General features: G+C 41.9%; 1 protein-coding gene across 1 annotated transcript in view; it reads right to left on the bottom strand.

Moving 5' to 3' along the window:
- Nucleotides 1–2,126: 2,126 nt before the first annotated feature.
- LOC109891843 (follistatin-related protein 4) overlaps nt 2,127–19,871 on the bottom strand; it is a 257,024-nt gene continuing 239,279 nt past the window's right edge. The window contains exons 12-16 of the mRNA XM_031826907.1: nt 19,386–19,504; nt 17,369–17,518; nt 16,069–16,176; nt 6,778–6,887; nt 2,127–6,609 (exon numbers count right to left, since the gene is read on the bottom strand). Coding sequence (XP_031682767.1) covers nt 5,901–6,609; nt 6,778–6,887; nt 16,069–16,176; nt 17,369–17,518; nt 19,386–19,504 — 1,196 coding nt within the window. The 3' untranslated portion in view covers nt 2,127–5,900. The remainder of the gene's footprint in view (nt 6,610–6,777; nt 6,888–16,068; nt 16,177–17,368; nt 17,519–19,385; nt 19,505–19,871) is intronic.

The following is a 19,871-nucleotide window of genomic DNA, read 5'->3' as shown; positions in this document are numbered from 1 at the left end:
CTTACAGTAATAATGACAAATAACACAATGAACTTAACCCTGTACGAATCATGGATCTTGGAGATCTCTGAAAATTCACTGTCATTGTAACTATACCTACGTAACATTTCACTATGTTTTGCCATGAAAACAGTTCTCATGGGCACACAAATCCAAATAATGTAGGCATATTACATTGCGAAATCGAATGCTTCTAATCGAAAGGGTCAACTATAGGCCTACTGTCAATAACGTACTTGTGGGATGGATTGGATGTGCATTGGTGTCTAGCTGTAGGCTAGTTGTCTAGTGATATTGTCGACCATCATCAGCTGATCCAGGAAAGAAAACAAGCATTGATAGAAAATCATAAAGCTAAATAAATGGTCTACTACTTCGCGCCACAGACTAAACGGAGAACACCAGCGCACCTGAAAAACAAAGCAATGAGTGCTCTAATCAGCTGACTGACAAAAGAAAACAATGACAAATCAACGGATAAACATAATGCATTGGAATAAAGGCATGGGCTATTTCTATCAAGGGCTCATGGCAAACAACTGGCGAAAATGAGGAAGTACAAAGGGAAATCGATGAGTAAAGGAGCTCAGCTTAGGCCAAAATGTTGCACTACTGAGTGGACTGCTCAGCCACATAGAAATACATGGTTAACATCATGATAGAGCAACCTGTTCTCAGAGCATTTCATACTATTCTGTATGTACATCCGAGATACTCCATTAGTATGATATGTTAGGTTTTATATGGTATGTATTCATTTGTGGATGTCCATTACCCATTTTGCATGATATGTTATGAATTACATTTCTAAGCTAGCTACAAAATATGTTAACACTTGCTCGTTGAACAGCTCATTCCAAAATCATGGGCATTAATATGGAGTTGGTCCCCCATTTGCTGCTATAACAGCCAAGGACAGTAAGGATTTCCACTAGAGGTTAGAACATTGCTGCAGGGACTTGCTTCCATTCAGCCACAAAAGCATTAGTGAGGTTGGGCGTTTAGGCCTGGCTCGCAGTCGGCGTTCCAATTCATCCCAAAGCTGCTCGACGGGGTTGAGGTCAGGGCACTGTGCAGGTCAGTCAAGTTCTTCCTCACCTATCTCAACAAACCATTTCTTTATGGACCTCGCTTTGTGCATGGGGGCATTATCATGCTGAAACAGGAAAGGGTCTTCCCCAAACTGTTGCCACAAAGTTGGAAGCAGAGAATCGTCTAGACTGTTATTGTATGCTTTAGTGTTAAGATTTCCCTTCACTGGAATTAAGGGGCCTAGCCCGAACCATGAAAAACAGCCCAGACCAGTATTCCACCTCCACCAGACTTTACAGTTGGGGCAGGTAGCGTTCTCCTGGCATCCGCCAAACCTAGATTAGTCCGTCGGACTGCCAGATGGTGAATTGTGATTAATTGCTGCATAGAATGTGTTTCCTCTGCTCCAGAGTCCAATGGCGGTGTTGATGGGCAACCTTTGGGTTTCTAGACGTTTGCGTTATACACCCACCCATCCACTTAGCAACCACCTTTCGTTTCTGCCTTAAGTAACCATCTGTCTTATATAACCATGCTAAACGTAACATATCATCCTAAATGGAGTGTCCCAGATTTACATACAGAATAATACAAAAATGCTCTGAGATGGTTACTGGTTGGACAGAGGTGGGGGTCTGAGTTTAAGCTTTTATTTTAATATTTACCACTGTAAAACATATCTGCCACCTCATTTTAAAGACATAGAAGACTGGTTAAATGAGCATTTAGTGACCACCTAAAGTTTGAGTTTTGTTGCATTTAGGGGAGCTAAGCCCCCCTGACTCCCCCACAATTCACACCTTGCACAGACTCCTTGTCGTCCATGCAATTTAAAGGCAAAGTGATGTGAGATTGTGGAATCAGTTTGCCTTTGGTCAACCATGGTTCATGTTCAAATTTTTACTTAAGAGGCAATGCATCTTCACAACAGAAACAATCTTTGCATGTTCTCTTTTGTCCTCTGTTTTGGCATCCATAGATTGGGTGATGAAATAAATAGCATCTAATGAGAATTTGGTTCCATTCTCATTATTTGCCAATTCTGTAGCATGTTCCTAAAAAACGGAATGGTTAGAAGAAAATACGCTTCTTAGTAAATAGTCCATTTTATATTTTATTGAAAAACTGGGGGGGGGGGAAAGAAAAATTACATCCCAGGCAACACAATACAGTACAGTATGTAATATCCTTACAGTCAATGCTAATTCAAATACATCACTGGTGAGCTGGGTCTTGTCTGTGGGCAGATAATATGAGGTATAGACACTGGTTCCATACATTTCAGTTCAGATGAAGCAACTCAAAAATATATTTAAAAAAAATCTCAAAATATTTTAATATATTATTGTACAGAGGCAATTGTTAGGTGGGGGGGGGGAAAGCATAGGAGTCATTAAAGGGAGACTCCACTCAAAAATGATATTTTGGTATTTTTGTTCATTAATCCACTGTCGATACAGTCCCAAAATGTTTTGCATGTCAGCAGTCAAGTTTTCAAGATAAAGGATTTTCAAGAAGCAAAGTGTCACGTGTCACATCATCATGATGTTTCGAAACGCATCACCAAGTGGACAAATGAAAAAAAAAGACTCCAATATAGTTTTTGTGTGAAGTTTCCCTTTAACAATTGGAGGAGAAGTAATACATTTATACACCCAGACTGTTTTAACATCTTAGGAAAAATCTACTCACAAAACACATACATCATACAACAGTTATTGCCTTAACAATGAGAATGTGTTGCATAGAGATAAACCAGCATGGATACAGCTACAAGCCTTTAAGGTTGCCAAAGATCTTAGAACAGCACACATTTAATCCTCTAATTTAGGCCTCTTGTGTTGTTGATATTTATATAACATTTGACATATCTGCTGATTTGAATACTCTTAGTTGAGCCTATATGAATTCATATCTGATAACTACGTGGTTTTTAATGCTTAAAGAACTGTGTAGCTCTGTTAACAATGTGAGATTTAGAGGAAGGCGTATCTTGCCGTTACTTAGCCAGTTACTGAGGGATGGGTAACACAAGCCCCATTTATACCTGGTGCTAACATGCATCCTTTGTCCTGATCACATTCTGATTGAGCCCACAATTTTAGGCAGCAGTAGACGATTAAAAGATGCTTTGTGATCTGATTGTTATCAGATCTTAGAAATGTAAACAGACAAGATAAGGACAAGATCAGGACAAGATCAGAACGAAGGATGCATGTTAGAGCCAAGTATAAACAGTGATAAAAATGTACGTTTCAGCCACGTATCAGCACAATGCTGATATATTGTTAGTGTTTAGTCAAAGTCATAGTTTCGTTCTAATAGTAAAGAATGTCTGCTGACTGGATGTTTTTTTTTCTCAGTCATAATACTGTCGCTCTAGTTAGCAAGAAGTCCCCCGTTGAGACTGGTCATTGTCGTAACTGCTGAAGAAGAGCTAGTATGTTGTCCTGGGGCAACCCAAAACCCATTACCACTGGACACATCCTGACTCAACCCAACAGAAAAAAAACAAAGTGATGCTGTGTTCGCCATTGGCGGGTCTGGGCCACTCTTCTGAGCATTACAAATGGTACTCCTCATTTAGAAACTACTCTTGCCTGGTTTCAGACAGAAAGCTACACTGGATCGATTGGTCTTTGGATGGAAGAAGAGTATTGTAAAGAGAGTCAGATGTGACAAAGGGATGTCTGCAACGTTTTCAGACCGGTGCTGTCCAGATGTCAGGATGACGTACTGTATGAGAAACTGCTGCACAAAAAAGCCAAATCCAGAGGCCCAGATATCAACAAACTCGTAACAATTTGATGTAACTGTAGCTCTAACAATTTGATGTAATGAACGTTGAAATACATATACAGCATCAGTTTGGGGTTATATACCATAGTTTGTCCTCACCGTTAGCAACAAACATATGTGTTTGGTGAAATTTGTCCCTGAATATTCACATATTTTATGTTCAAAGTAATTTATAATGTGACACAGCTGCACGTTTTTTTGGGGTAATTTTATTAGATATTATTTTACAAACCATTTCCCTCATAAACAAGAACACACCAAATGCATAAAGAAAACTGGACTCGTTTGAATGTGTTCTAAACAAGAACAATTTATATCTACAACAGTGTCTCTAATGTCAATATCATACCAAGAGGTTCAGGTTTGCAGCCATGGTCTTGGTTAGAGACCAGGTATGTAATATATGTGACATTTTCACCAGCAACTGTACTGTTTGTGATCCTGTGTACTTGAAGGCCGGGATTCAATCAGAGGCGCATTGATGATAAGCACATTGCACTAGTGGCAATGTACCTTTTTAAAGGCAATTTTCCTGACGATTGTGGATGTTGCATTAACTGTAAATGCTGCAGAAATTACCTTGTCGACAAGCAGAAATGACCTTGTTGATAATGCGCCTTTGATTGAATCCCAGCCCGAAATGCTCTTAAACAATATTAGTGAGATGAGCCTCAACTCTCAGTACATGCATATGGAACACTCAGTTCTGATGATGCCTTTGGTGGTGACTCACATGAATTATTCTGAAGTTACTCTGTAATGGTGGCAAAATAAGTACTTTGGTCTGAGTGCCTGATGCTTTTTGATGGCAATTACGGAAATGTTTTTCTTTTTTTCGTGACCGCAAAATAATTGGGCTTCAAATTGGGCTTTTGGAATTTATATTACACATCTCTGCCTCACTCCTGGAACACACACATGTTTCTCTCTCGATACAACAGTGTTCTAAGAAATGTCATCAAGCCTTTGCTTCTGTGTCAGATTGAGCCAAGGCAGTTACCGTAGCAACACATATCTAAATCGCAAACATGAGCAACACATCTGTTAATCTTGGTTTGTGTCTTTTTTTAAATTACAGGCGTGTTTTGCTATTACTTGCTCGTCACATACAGTACTAGCCAACATTAGGGTAACAGGCACAGCTACTCATGAGGGAAAGCTGTATTTCAGTTGTGGAGCAGTTGAAGAATGGAAACTAAGCTATAGGGAAACTGGATACACAGGACTTACAATACCTCCATGCTGATGAACAACACCCTTACAATGCTAGACTTAGTGGACAGAGGACTAGGAGGTCACTGGATCAAAACTGGAAGTAGGCTTACTGTGTGAGAGAGGGTGGGGGGACATACTATACCATATCTATTCTTTGTACAATAACATGTTATCCACTGAATGGGTTTTCTACTATATGCTATTAGATACTGTTCTTAGCTAAGGGATGGAAAAGTATTCTCTTTGGAAAGTAACAGGTCTTGACTAATACGGTACAACATGTTTCAAGCCAACCTGTATGTTGTTGGTCAGCATGAGAGCTTTTACAGAAAGTGTACAATAACATGGACAAGGACAAAGGCGAGTAACAGGGTGCTGTGGTTTTGGAAAGGACCGCTAACACATGTATACACTAGAGGCAGACAGACATCCTGTTGGGACTATTTGCAGTACTGGTGAACGACAAACATCTCGAAACCAAAAAGCGTTAGTCTAAAAAAAGTGAGCGTTGTGCATAGTTACATTTTCAAAATGTCATCATTATATCCCTCCTGTTATCTGCAGTGTTACAAGGAAGTGCAATGTACAACTCCTCTTAGTTAAGTACACATAGATCACAGTTGCACTAAAGGAACTCACCACCCATCTTCTCCCCGTAAAAATACCATAATATGATTTTCTAAATATTTTTTTCAATTATTATTTTTTGTGTACTTTTGTTACAATAACCCAGGCGTGTGTTCCTCGCACTCAGTCCCATGGTTGAGTCCACTTATGTCCATATATATCTTAATTAAGTGTTTTGGCCTGATCTCTCCCTCTCTTTCTCTCCCTCTCCCCTTCTTCCCACTCTCTCATACCTCTCCCACCCACACCACTGTGTTCCCTCTCTTGATGTCTGACACCTCACAGTGGGGTGTGTTCAGTTTGCCGTTCAACACAAAGAGAGATTCCGCTGAGGGAGTGACCAAGTACTGGCCAAACAGTCCGCTGGACACCACCACCCTGTTGGGCCCCCCCCAGGGCCAGGTGTGGTGTGACAGGGGCTCCTTGAGGCTTCTGAGGACCTCAATGTGCCCTGTTGCCAGGTCAGAGAAGAGCAGGTCTGTGCCTGAGCCAGAGGCAGCTACCACAGTGTACTGGTTGGACTTAGTGAATGAGGGCTGGAAGATCAGGTCGGACACAACGAGAGAGGTGTCCAGCTCCCGGCTCAAACCCAGCACCCCCTGGAAGGACACTGTTTGAACTCTGACCTTGCCGCGCTGCTGGTCAGGGGTGATGATGTAGCGGCCATCCGGGGACACATAGGGCTGGCCCGTGATGTTGAGGTTGGGACCAATGACAGTGTCAGTGACACTGTCGATGAGGAGCTGTGGCTGGGCTGACGAGGGGTCCCTGCTCTGAGACTGGCACTGAATGAAGTAAAAGCCACTCAGGTGTGTGTAGGCCATGCTGACGGGCACACAGCTGTAGTTCTTCAGGCTGATGGTTTTGACTCGGTGGAAGGTCTCCAAGTCAATCTTATGCACCGCAGGTTCAGATTTGAGGAAGACGAAGCCAAACCTAAGACGACAAAGTTCAAGGGAAAGGTTAATGGTCTTTTTTGGGTGATTACTGTGTGGTTAGGATTCTCATTAAATTATAATTTGCTCTTTTCTCCTCCATTTGAGAGAGATCGCGAAGATGAGGTGGTGAGGTCACCAGTGTTAAAGGTTAACGGGCCTTCTGTACCTGACGTGTGTGATAATGAGGTTGGTTGGGGGGATGAAGAAGTCATCAACCCTCTGGAAGGGGGTGCGGATGGTGTGGTGCACCTCTCCAACACTGGCCTGGGGAATCACCTAGAACAGAGCAGTCAAAGGAGAACATGAGAACAGGAATTATACAAATACAAGTGTCACTTATCTGGCAAGAGAACATAAAACGAGAGCATGGGTTGGAGCGTTTACTTAAACATAACAGCGAAACACTTCGAAGGCGATGTTGCCATATACTCTGAACTCCAAAAGTACTGGGAAAGTGACAGACTGTCAGCTTTAATTTGAAGGTATTTTCATCCATATCGGGTGAACCATTTAGAAATGACAGTACTTTTTGTACATTTTAGGGCACCAAAGATATTGGGACAGATACACTTATACAGTGCCAGTCAAAAGTTTAGACACGCCTACTCCTTCCAGGGCTGTTATTTATTTTTACTAATTTCTACATTTTTGAATAATAGTGAAGACATCAACAATATGAAATAACACATACAGTTGAAGTCGGAAGTTTACATACACCTTAGCCAAATACATTTAAACTCAGTTTTTCACAATTCCTGACATTTAATCCTAGTACAAATTCCCTGTTTTAGGTCAGTTAGGATCATCACTGTATGTTAAGAATGTGAAATGTCAGAATAATGGTACAGAGAATTATTTATTTCAGCTTTAATTTCTTCCATCACATTCCCAGTGGGTCAGAAGTAAACATACATTCATTTAGTATTTTGGAAGCATTGCCTTTAATTTTTTTTACTTTGGTCAAACGTTTCGGGTAGCCTTCCACAAGCTTCCCACAATAAGTTGGGTGACTTTTGGCCCATTCCTCCTGACAGAGCTGGTGTAACTGAGTCAGGTTTGTAAGGCACCTTGCTCGCACACACTTCTTCAGTTCTGCCCACACATTTTCTATAGGATTGAGGTCAGGGCTTTGTGATGGCCACTCCAATACCTTAACGTTGTTGTCTTTAAGCCAAAGTACATTAATCTCTAGGAGACAGAATGCGTCTCACTTTCCTGAGCGGTATGACGGCTGCGTGGTCCCATGGTGTTTATACTTGAGGTACTATTGTTGGTACAGAAGGACGTGGTACCTGCAGGCGTTTGAAAATTGCTCCTAAGGATGAACCAGACTTGTGGAGGTCTACATTTTCTTTTCTGCGGTATCGGCTGATTTCTTTTGATTTTCCCATGATGTCAAGCAAAGAGGCATTGAAGGTAGGTCTTGAAATACATCCACAGGTACACCTCCAATTGACTCAAATGATGTCAATTAGCCTATCAGAAGCTTCTAAAGTCATGACATAATAAGCTGTTTGATGGCACAGTCAACTTACTGTATGTAAACTTCTGACCCACTGGAATTGTGATACAGTGAATTATATGTGAAAAAATCTGTCTGTAAACAATTGTTGGAAAAATGACTTGTGTCATGCACAAAGTAGATGTCCTAACCGACTTGCCAAAACTATAGTTTGTTAACAGGACATTTGTGGAGTGGTTGAAAAATGAGTTTTAATGACTCCGACCTAAATGTATGTAAACTTCTGACTTCAACTGTATGGAATCATGTAGTATCCCAAAAAATGTTAAACAAATGAAAATATATTTTATATTTGAGATTCTTCAAAGTAGCCACCCTTTCTTTGCCTTGATGACAGCTTTGCACACTATTAGCATTCTCTCAACCAGCTTCATGAGGTAGTCACCAGGAATGCATTTCAGGTATGCTTTGTTAAAAGTACATTTCTGGAATTTCTTTCCTTAATGCGTTTCAGCCAATCAGTTGTGTTGTGAGAAGGTAGGGGTGGTATACAGACAATAGCCCTATTTGGTAAAAGACCAAGTCAATATTATGGCCAGAACAGCTCAAATAAGCAAAGAGAAATTACAGTACATCATTACTTTAAGACATGAAGGTCAGTCAATGCGGAACATTTCAAGATCTTTGAAAGTTTCTTCACGTGCAGTCGCAAAAACCATCAAGCACTACCACAAAACTGGCACTCGTGAGGAACGCCACAGGAAAGGAAGACCCAGAGTTACCTCTGCTGCAGAGTATAAGTACATTAGAGTTAACTGCACCTCAGATTGCAGCCCAAATAAATGCTTTTCAGAATTCCAGTAACACACATCTCAACATCAACTGTTCAGAGGAGACTTCATGAATCAGGCCTTCATGGTCGAATTGCTGCAAAGAAACCACTACTCAAGGACACCAATAATAAGAAGAGACTTGTTTGGGACAAGAAACAGGAGCAATGGACATTAGACCGTCCTTTGCTCTGATGAGTCCAAATTTGAGATATTTGGTTTCAACCGTTGTGTCTGTGTGAGACACAGAATAGGTGAACGGATGATCTCAGCATGTGTGGTTCCCACCGTGAAACATGGAGGAGGAGGTGTGATGATGCTTTGCTGGTGACACTCTCTGTGATTTATTTAGAATTTAAGGCACACTTAACCAGCATGGCTACCACAGCATTCTGCAGCGATACGCCATCCCATCTGGTTTGCACTTAGTGGTACTATCTTTTTTTTTTTACCAGGACAATGACCCAAAACACACCTCAAGGCTGTGTAAGGGCTTTTTGACCAAGAAGGAGAGTTATGGAGTGCGGCATCAGATACCTGGCCTCCAAAATCACCCAACCTCAATCCAATTGAAATGGTTTGGGATGAGTTAGACGGCAAAGGGAAGGAAAAGCAGTGAACAAGTGCTCAGAATATGTGGGAACTCCTTCAAGGCTATTGGAAAATCATTCCTCAAGAAGCTGGTTGAGAGAATGCCAAGAGTGTGCAAAGCTGTAATCAAGGCAAAGGGTTGCTACTTAGAAGAATCTGAAATCTAAAATATATTTTGATTTGTTTAACACCTTTTTGGTTATTACATGATTCCATATGTATTATTTCATAGTGTTGATGTCTTCACTATTATTCTACAATGTAGACATTAGTAAAAATAAAGAAAAACCCTTGAATGAGTAGGTGTGTCCAAACATTTAACTGGTACTGTATCTGTATTAAAGTAGTCAAAAGTTCAGTATTTGGTCACGGAATGATTACATCAAGTTTGTAACTCTGCAAACTTGTTGGATGCATTTGCTGTTTTCCCAATAGAAATTAATGGTAAATAATGTATTGTGTCGATTATTTCATCATATATTTAAAGTAAAAAATCTAAAACAAAATTGAAAACCATAATTTATCGAACCGAAACCGAACTGACTTCAAAAAGCACTAATCGCTCCGCAATAGCTTACAGTCTCCACTTTATCCTCATTGTATCATTTCAAATCCAAGGTGCTGGAGTACAGAGCCAAAACAAAAACAAATGTGTCAGTGTGCATTGGGAAGTATAGTTAAACTGATGATATATGGCCATATGGCCTCACCTCAAGACACGATAGACGAATGTATTGGCTAATGGTTGCTTGAGAAGATACAAGTCACAAGTCAAAGGTGGTCGTCTGTCTCATCCATTTCTCATTGGACGATCTATCCATCCACTTTATTGGCCCCACCCAGTAGGTACATGACAAATGCTTCATCAGGTACCCTACATTAATCAGGTCACTGTCAAGGACTTGTGGGCTGTTTATGTGACCACTGCATAGCTTGGCTTGTTTAAGGAACCCCAGTAAATATTTCATGTAGAAGCTATTTGAATTAAAGAGAAAACAACTAAAGACACTAATCTGAAGTCTGTGCCATCCCTACTAAAGCTCTAAAGCCATCACATTGTCAGTGGGGGACCTGATTTAGTATTTTGCAGTCTTCCTATGAGCGAACTATACTGACAAATTAAAAAAAAACGTTTTAATGCAGCACCCTTTGCCATTGCAGTCAACAGAGCTACAGAGTCCCGGATGTAACAAAACAGGGTTTTCTTTTTAGAGAGAAACCTTGTTAATAAAGAAGGTCATTAGAGATGTTACATTGTTACAATGGTGAAGAGTTAATGAGATCACACATCACATAAGTCATGTCTAATTAGGAAGTTATGCTCTCACAGGCTCACATCATAGAAGTCATGTCTAATTAAGAAGTAATGCGCTCACATCATAGAAGTCATGTCTAATTAGGAAGTTATGATCTCACAGGCTCACATAGAAGTCATGTCTAATTAGGAAGTTATGATCTCACAGGCTCACATCATAGAAGTCGTGTCTAATTAGGAAGTTATGCTCTCACAGGCTCACATCATAGAAGTCATGTCTAATTAAGAAGTAATGCGCTCACATCATAGAAGACATGTCTAATTAAGAAGTAATGCGCTCACATCATAGAAGACATGTCTAATTAAGAAGTAATGTGCTCACATCATAGAAGTCGTGTCTAATTAGGAAGTTATGCTCTCACAGGCTCACATAATAGAAGTCGTGTCTAATTAGGAAGTTATGCTCTCACAGGCTCACATAATAGAAGTCGTGTCTAATTAGGAAGTTATGCTCTCACAGGCTCACATCATAGAAGTCGGGTCTAATTAGGAAGTTATGCTCTCACAGGCTCACATCATAGAAGTCATGTCTAATTAAGAAGTAATGTGCTCACATCATAGAAGACATGTCTAATTAAGAAGTAATGCGCTCACATCATAGAAGACATGTCTAATTAAGAAGTAATGCGCTCACATCATAGAAGACATGTCTAATTAAGAAGTAATGCGCTCACATCATAGAAGACATGTCTAATTAAGAAGTAATGCGCTCACATCATAGAAGACATGTCTAATTAAGATGTAATGCGCTCACATCATAGAAGACATGTCTAATTAAGAAGTAATGCGCTCACATCATAGAAGACATGTCTAATTAAGAAGTAATGCGCTCACATCATAGAAGTCGTGTCTAATTAAGAAGTAATGCGCTCACATCATAGAAGTCGTGTCTAATTAGGAAGTTATGCTCTCACAGGCTCACATAATAGAAGTCTTGTCTAATTGGGAAGTAATGCTCTCACAGGCTCACATAATAGAAGTCTTGTCTAATTGGGAAGTAATGCTCTCACAGGCTCAGGATGCTGTAAACTTAACACCACCACCCTGGCACATATTGGTCATATGCACCATGTTACTGTATTTTACCTCGGCTATTATTTTCTCTCCTGTATTACACCTATTGTGTAGGTTTAACACTGAAGGGAAATTGGTTTGTACTGACTGAGTACCTTTTTATATTGAACTGTACTTCCTTCAAGGCAGACTGGTGGATCTCAATGTTATTAAGAAATGCTTTATATATTCTATACTGTAGGTCCCCACTTTACAAGAATATTACACTGTTATTACACTATATTATGAGGGTAAAGTAATGTGAAATTGTACTATAAATCCAAGCTCACACAAGCCAAGGCTCGTGCAAACCTACTTACTAATATCCAACTAGCAGGCCTCTACTGGCCAATTCCATTATCCAAGTATCTATTACAGTTGCATCTTTTGATCATGCTGAGGTTTCAACATATTCCAGCGTCTTGCCACTGTTATGTTGTAAACTCATATCAACATGTTTCTAAACCCTAGTTTCATAGGTAATTATCTAATGATCCTGTAGCCAAATTTCAACATATATACTGAACAAAAATATAAATGCAAAATACAACAATTTCAATGATTTTACTGAGTTACAGTTCATATAAGGAAATCAGTCAATTGAAATAAATGAATTAGGCCCTAATCTATTGATTTCACATGACTGGGCAGGGGCACATCAAGTTTTTCTCAACAAAAGGTCTTTATTACAGACAGAAATACTCTTCATTTTCATCAGCTGTCCAGGTAGCTTGCAACTTGTATTGGGGGACAATAAAAGGCCACTCTAAAATGTGCAGTTTTGCCACTCAACACAATGCCACAGATGCAATTGGCATTCTGACTGAAGGAATGTCCACCTGAGCTGTTGTCAGAGAATGTAATGTTAATTTCTCTACCATAAGCCTCCTCCAACCTCGTTTTAGAGAATTTGTCAGTATGTCCAACCGGCCTCACAACCACAGACCACGTGTAACCACGCCAGCCCAGGACCTCCACATCCAGCTTCTTCACCTGTGGGTTTACCTGAGACCAGCCTGTGTAATGATCATGCTGTTTAATCAGCTTCTTGAGATGCCACACCTGTCAGGTGGATGGATTATCTTGGCAAAGGAGAAAGGTTTACTAACAAGGATGTAAACAAATTTGTGCACAACATTTGAGAGAAATACGCTTTTTGTGCATATGGAAAAATTCTGGGATCTTTTATTTCAGCTCATGAAACATGTTGTGTTTATATTTTTGTTCAGTATATATTGTAGCCTAGGCCTTTATTTCCTGCAAAATCACACTCATCCCACTGTAAGCAAGCTTATAGCCTACTGCTGAAAGAGAAGGCAAAGAGGGGTGGGCTGATCAGCTGATCAAAGCGAATGTAGATGATGTAAATCAGCTAGTTAGCTATGCTGTTGAAACAATCTAACTAGTATTAATCTGTGGTTGGAGTTTGTTCGAGGAGGGTGCAGCTGCAGACCAATATGGCGACCGAAGTACGGGCGAGTGGGTGTGTCGAAGGGAAAGTAGTGGCCGTGAGGAAAGGAGTGGGTGTGTCAAAAGGAAAGTAGTGGGCGTGTGGAAAGGAGTGGGTGTGTCAAAAGGAAAGTAGTGGGTGTGTGGAAATGAGTGGGTGTGTCAAAAGGAAAGTAGTGGGCGTGTGGAAATGAGTGGGTGTGTCAAAAGGAAAGTAGTGGGTGTGTGGAAAAGAGTGGGTGTGTCAAAAGGAAAGTAGTGGGTGTGTGGAAATGAGTGGGTGTGTCAAAAGGAAAGTAGTGGGTGTGTGGAAAGGAGTGGGTGTGTCAAAAGGAAAGTAGTGGGCGTGTGGAAATTAGTGGGTGTGTCAAAAGGAAAGTAGTGGGTGTGTGGAAAGGAGTGGGTGTGTCAAAAGGAAAGTAGTGGGTGTGTGGAAATGAGTGGGTGTGTCAAAAGGAATGTAGTGGGTGTGTGGAAAGGAGTGGGTGTGTCAAAAGGAAAGTAGTGGGCGTGTGGAAATGAGTGGGTGTGTCAAAAGGAAAGTAGTGGGCGTGTGGAAATGAGTGGGTGTGTCAAAAGCTACAGGTTAGATGGTTTTGACTGAGCTGTGTTTTTTTCTTACTGCGCAATTACTGTACATTGAGCTTCCCCGTACCACGAGAGTTTGGACTTCTGGTTTGAAGCCAGAGGGTGAGTCTGAGTCGTATTTCACTGTTAGTTTTAAACAAATAATTGTACATTTTCAGATATAAAACAGACCATTTTGTTTTTAATTAAAAGTACTGATGATGGATGTACCATTGTTTGTATGCCCGTGCTTACTGTGACTGCTACCCATGCCGTTGCTTGGCAAACGGTGTTGTTGCCATTCATGCCCTCCCGAATTGAGTAGTAGACTGTATGTGTATATCAAGGTGACACCTAGATGGTTATCAATATGAGTTATTTCTTGTGTAGGCTGTTATCCTAATTGAAATAAAATATAATCATGGGAGGAGAAAAATGACCGTGTTAGCTGCCCGGTGGGAAGCAACTCTGTTCGGCATGCACATCGATACAACACTGATGCACTAGTCATTCGCACTGGCTTATCGACTTGTCGCGCATCCCAATCAGCCACGCAAAACAGTCTTGATTGGCAACAAATCTGTCCATATTTGGCCTCAGCTACCCATACTTGGTTTGTTCTGCTGCTGACATCTACCTCTTAGGCCTACGAAGAAACACTCAAATTGAAGCCTTTCCTGTTCCTGACAGTGAGATGACACATACAACTAGCTACTACACTAAACGTTTAGCACAGGTAGCTTCTGCCAGCAGGAATGAGTGCAATATGTGTTCGCATGGGGCCATTTTTGTTGTTTTGAAATGAGCTAGTTTGATGGGCAACTCTTCTTCTTTTTTTTTAAACAAGAGAGAAAATAGACTTAAAGTGAAATAAAACGAAACAAGGCCACCAATCTGAAAGGGGACTTTTTTCATAGGATGGGGGGGGGGGGGAAAGAGCAGGTGGTCAGACACTCTTAGACCTCTATCGGTGCATCTGCTTGATACCGCACATTTCTCTCTCTGTGGTCCTCTGTAGCTTTAGTTGGTGGACCGTGGTGCTTGTGATGCCAGGACAGTGGGTTTGAGTCCTTGGACCACCCATACGTAAGACGTAGGAACGCAGGACTGTAAGTCGCTTTGGATAAAAGCATCTGCTAATTAATGCATTATTATATTACCTCTGCCTCAATCACTGTCTCTGAATAGCCAGCATTGGCACATGCATACGTCGACAGTGAGACCCATCAGACAGTTGGAAAGGCTTTCCCTCCCCTTTTCAACATCCCTGCGCCTTCATTTGTTTTTATCTAATAAATTGACAATCTCACTTGGACGTTTGCTTAGAGATATTGAGCTCGTAAAAAAAAAAGAGGTGTTTAAATGTTGAATTGGAGAACGGAGTACTGCCGGTGCTCAGGTCAATTACTTGCATTCCAAGTAATAATGACATTATCAAGCCATTTATCTGCCGTGTGATCCATATGCCCCACAGTCAGTTATGCAGATTGCCTGAAATTGAATTTTGGGACCGAATGATTCAAGCCTCATTTTGTAATTATTCATTACTATTGAGCGACAACAGAACGCCAGGCGTGTTTGAGTAGTTCTGACAATTCACCCGAATGCTTATGTAGAGCCGTTTGAGAATTTACAACACTTTGAAGAATGAACGGGAAATCACTTTGTTTGAGATAGAAAAGTGCCTTTCAAAACGGCCTCGCCTGCTCTTTATTTGAGACCCATTGCGTCTCGGTTGGTAGTGAGAACATATTAGGATTTCACAATGAGCTCAAACTGACAAGTGCTCACATACTCTCCCTTGCTAATAAGGCTGTTAGCAAGGGAGAGTATTGGCTACTGACAGACAGAGCAACTCACAAGATTTTAATAGAATTCCAAAGGAAGAGGAAAATAACAATAAACATGTTGTGGCCATTGCAAAATGACAATGTAGTCCCTCAGCAGTTGAAGTAAGCTGTGCTGCTGTCCTCGGTTACCTCAGCCCTATAAATACTACCCCTGGGGGGGGGGGGCTGTAATCATCCCTGAAGGCACTGTCTACAGTGCCACAGCTGTAAATTGTAGTTTGCGAACATTGCGAAACATACATAGATTAAATACTCACACAAATAAGATACTTGCTCATATACACATGCACACACACACGAATGGACAAAAATACACAAGTGCACACCAATAACTCCTTACCTTTAAGGTTGGGTGGGACTTCTGCATGCTGCCCCAGCTTAGCACCCAGACCTGGTCATGTGACTTGTCATAGAGCAGCTTCACTGGGAAAGGATCTGTCTCTACCGTCTAGAGAGAGAGAGAAAGAGAGAGAGAGAGAGAGAGAGAGAGAGAGAGAGAGAGAGAGAGAGAGAGAGAGAGAGAGAGAGAGAGAAGCGTGATCTGTATCACCTCCCCTTATGATTGTTTCTACCCCCTCCAGGTGTCGCTGATTTTCCCTTGTGCATTTATCCCCGTGTTTCCCGTCTCTTTGTGTCAGTTCGTCTCGTATGCTGAAGTCAACCAGCGTGTTTGATCCCGTGCTCCTGCTTTTCTATTCTCTTCGACTAGTCCTCCCGACCCCCCCCCCTCCCTTCCCCATCGCCACCCCCAGTGAAGCGCGACAGAGGCATGTGTTCAGTAATGGGAAGCCAGCCTATTTATTTTCCACTGGTCAGCTATGTGTCAACAGCACTCCAACTCCGAGACCCCTCAGAGGAGGAGGGGGACGCTGACGCTGCCACTCACATGTCAGAGAAGGGGAATGGGGGGGGGAGCAGAGTGCACCAAACAATGAGACATACAGGCAACTGACCGCTCGCCACATCCCCCCGTATACTCCTAGTTTGTTACAGACACATCTCACTTACTATCAGCTCACTGTTCTTTTACAACCATTTTATTTTTACAGCATTTCTCCAGCTAAAGAGGTATATTACATTTTTTTTAAATAATGTTCAGTATCTAATATCATGCAGCGTGACAGTAAATGAAAATGACTTTGCTGTTGTTGCTGTTGTCGAGTCAACATATGAGCACAAGAACGGTGCTCTTTCTGTCTCTTTCAAAAGACTCCCAGAAACGTCTCCGTAAAGAGTGGAGACGGCTGAGATAGAGGGTGAGGTTCAGTAGGCAGAGAGAGATGGAGGGAAAGAGGAAAGGGATGATGCATTAACCCCCTGCCCTCACACACACCCGTGAGGGTATGGCGAAGTGTGACAAGAGCTTGGCGATTGGGAAACCACTAGCTTGTCTGTTTTCAGCCCTCCTCTCTCTCTCTCTCTCTACCTCTACCTCTACCTCTACCTCTACCTCTCTACCTCTCTACCTCTCTACCTCTCTAACTCTACCTCTACCTCTCTCTCTACCTCTCTCTCTACCTCTACCTCTACCTCTACCTCTACCTCTCTCTCTACCTATTGGTGACCTGTGTAAAAGCCTCAGGGGGGGGGGGGACCGCTCTCTAAACAGCTCATAGAGAAGATTAATAATACCAACCAACCTGCACCACATTCTGGGCCTGGGTGTCGATGACCAGCAGGCGTTTCTGAAGAGGCTGGGTGACGTAGATGTATTTATCCCTCACACTGACCGCTGAGGACCACACACAGTGTTCCGGAGACACACCTTCACCTTTCGGGCACATCTCCTCCTGGGGAAAGAACGGGATGGAAGAAGAGATCGAATGGAGGAACGAAAGACGGGAAGGAGGGAGGAAGCAGAAGAAGACGATGACGAAGAAGAAGAAGCAGAATAGAAGGGAGCGCGGCGAATCCACGGTTAATCACATAGCTTCCACACACGGGATAGGGCCATCATGCAGCAGAGAAAATGCTGTTTACAGCAGCAATGGACTAACACATGCCTTATTACGTTTGCATTGATCTGTAATACAATTACCGCAATCTGTACAACTTAAATCCCTCAGAAAAACAAGCAACTTTGACCAACTTAAGCCCATTACTTTGGAAGAGCGATGTTCTCTAGTACAGTATATTACAGATGTGCAGGGTTACTGTGAGCTATTGACTTGGGGTCGTTGGCTAATGGACATTCGTAATCCCGTAACATTTAGTGAACGGAGGGCACAGATACTGGCAATGGGCTGTAGTGGAGTGTGTGTGTGTGTGTGTGTGGGGAGCCCTTCCCTTTTTCCACATTTTGTTACGTTACATCCTTTAAATGTGTTAAATTCCTTTCCCCCTCAATCTACACACAATACCCCATAATGTCAATGCGAAAACACGTTTGTAGAAAGTTTTGTCTATGTATTAAAGTAAAAAACAGAAATACCTTATTTACATAAGTATTCAGACCCTTTGCTATGAGACTCGAAATTGAGCTCAGGTGCATCCTGTTTCCATTGATCATCCTTGAGATGTTTCTACAACTTGATTTGAGTCCACCTGTGGTAAATTAAATTACTTGGATAGGATTTGGAAAGGCACACACCTGTCTATATAAGGTCCCACAGTTGACAGTGCATGTCAGAGCAAAAACCATAGAGCTCAGAGACAGGAGAGCTCATAGAGCTCAGAGACAGGATTTTGTCGAGGCACAGATTTGGGGAAGGGTACCAAAACATTTCTGCAGCACTGAAGGTCCCCAAGAACACAGTGGCCTCCAACATTCTTAAATGGAAGAAGTGTGGAACCACCAACACTCTTCCGAGAGCTGGCCGCTCTTTGCCTGAATGCTATTCTGGATGAAATTCTGGAGGAAATCTGGCACCATCCCTACGGTGAAGCATGGTGGTGGCAGCATTATGCTGTGGGGATTTTTTTCAGCGGCAGGGACTGGGAGACTAGTCAGGATTGAGGGAAAGATGAACGTAGGAAAGTACAGAGAGATCCTTGATAAAAACCAGAGTGCTCAGGACCTCAGACTGGGATGAAGGTTCACCTTCCAGCAGTACAACGACCCTAAGCACACAGCCAAGACAATGCCGGAGTGGCTTCGAGACAAATCTTTGAATGTCCTTGAGTGCCCAGCCAGAGCCTGGACTTGAACCCGATTGAACATCTGACCTGAAAATAGCGGTGCATCAACGCTCCCCATCCAACCTGAGAGGATCTGCAGAGAAGAATGTGAGAAACTCCCCAAATACAGGTGTGCCAAGTTTGTAGCGTCATACCCAAGAAGACTCCAGGCTGTGTTCGCTGCCAAAGGTGCTTCAACAAAGTACTGAGTAAAGGGTCTGACTACCTATGTAAATGTGGTATTTCATTATTCAACTTTTTTTTTTAAACCTGTTTTTGCTTTGCCATTATGGGGTGTTGTGTGTAGATTGCTGACAATTTATATTTATTTAATACATTTTAGAATACGGCTGTAACGTAACAAAATGTGGAAAAGGTCAAGGGGTCTGAATACTTTCTGAATGAACCATATATCTGTAAGAGTGAGGCTTATTCCCTTTGGATTAGTATATATTTAATATCATCTCAAGTCATAAAAAGTCCACAAATACAAAGTCCAAAAAATCATTATCCTCTAAAACATGTACAGTATGTACTCACATAGCTGGCCATGATCCTCTCGGTGCACTTGATGTGTCTGCGTATCTCACACTTGCTGGGCTGCAGCACCGTGATGCCCTCATCAGAAAACACATAGAACATGTTCCCTACGCTCAACCCTGGGGAGATGGGACGTAAAAATTGGTTCAGCTAACATTCAAGAGCCTACCAGAGCCTACAGACCCTGTTAGCAACGCCTGAGCTGTTGAATGACTGGTGGTGTTGTCAGGCATTTTGACAGCACAGTCAGTCTCTGTAAACAGCATGTCTAGCGAGTGAATTGTGAGACTGTCTTCTCAAACTTGATAGCCGCTATGAGCGCAATAACATTTTGCGGGCCAGTTACCTGACCCTAAACAACAGCTGTTAACTAGACAACTGCTATTCATGCTTTGGAAAAGCACATTGTGTCGGGATGGATGGCAGGTTACATCATATTGAATGACGAGGTGAAATCAACACCGTGAGTGCTGCTGACACAGTCAT

The sequence above is a fragment of the Oncorhynchus kisutch genome, linkage group LG6, assembly GCF_002021735.2.
Source record: "Oncorhynchus kisutch isolate 150728-3 linkage group LG6, Okis_V2, whole genome shotgun sequence".
Lineage (NCBI taxonomy): Eukaryota > Metazoa > Chordata > Actinopteri > Salmoniformes > Salmonidae > Oncorhynchus > Oncorhynchus kisutch.
The sequence above is the reverse complement of the archived record's forward strand: the minus strand, read 5'-3'. Positions and strand labels throughout refer to the sequence as shown.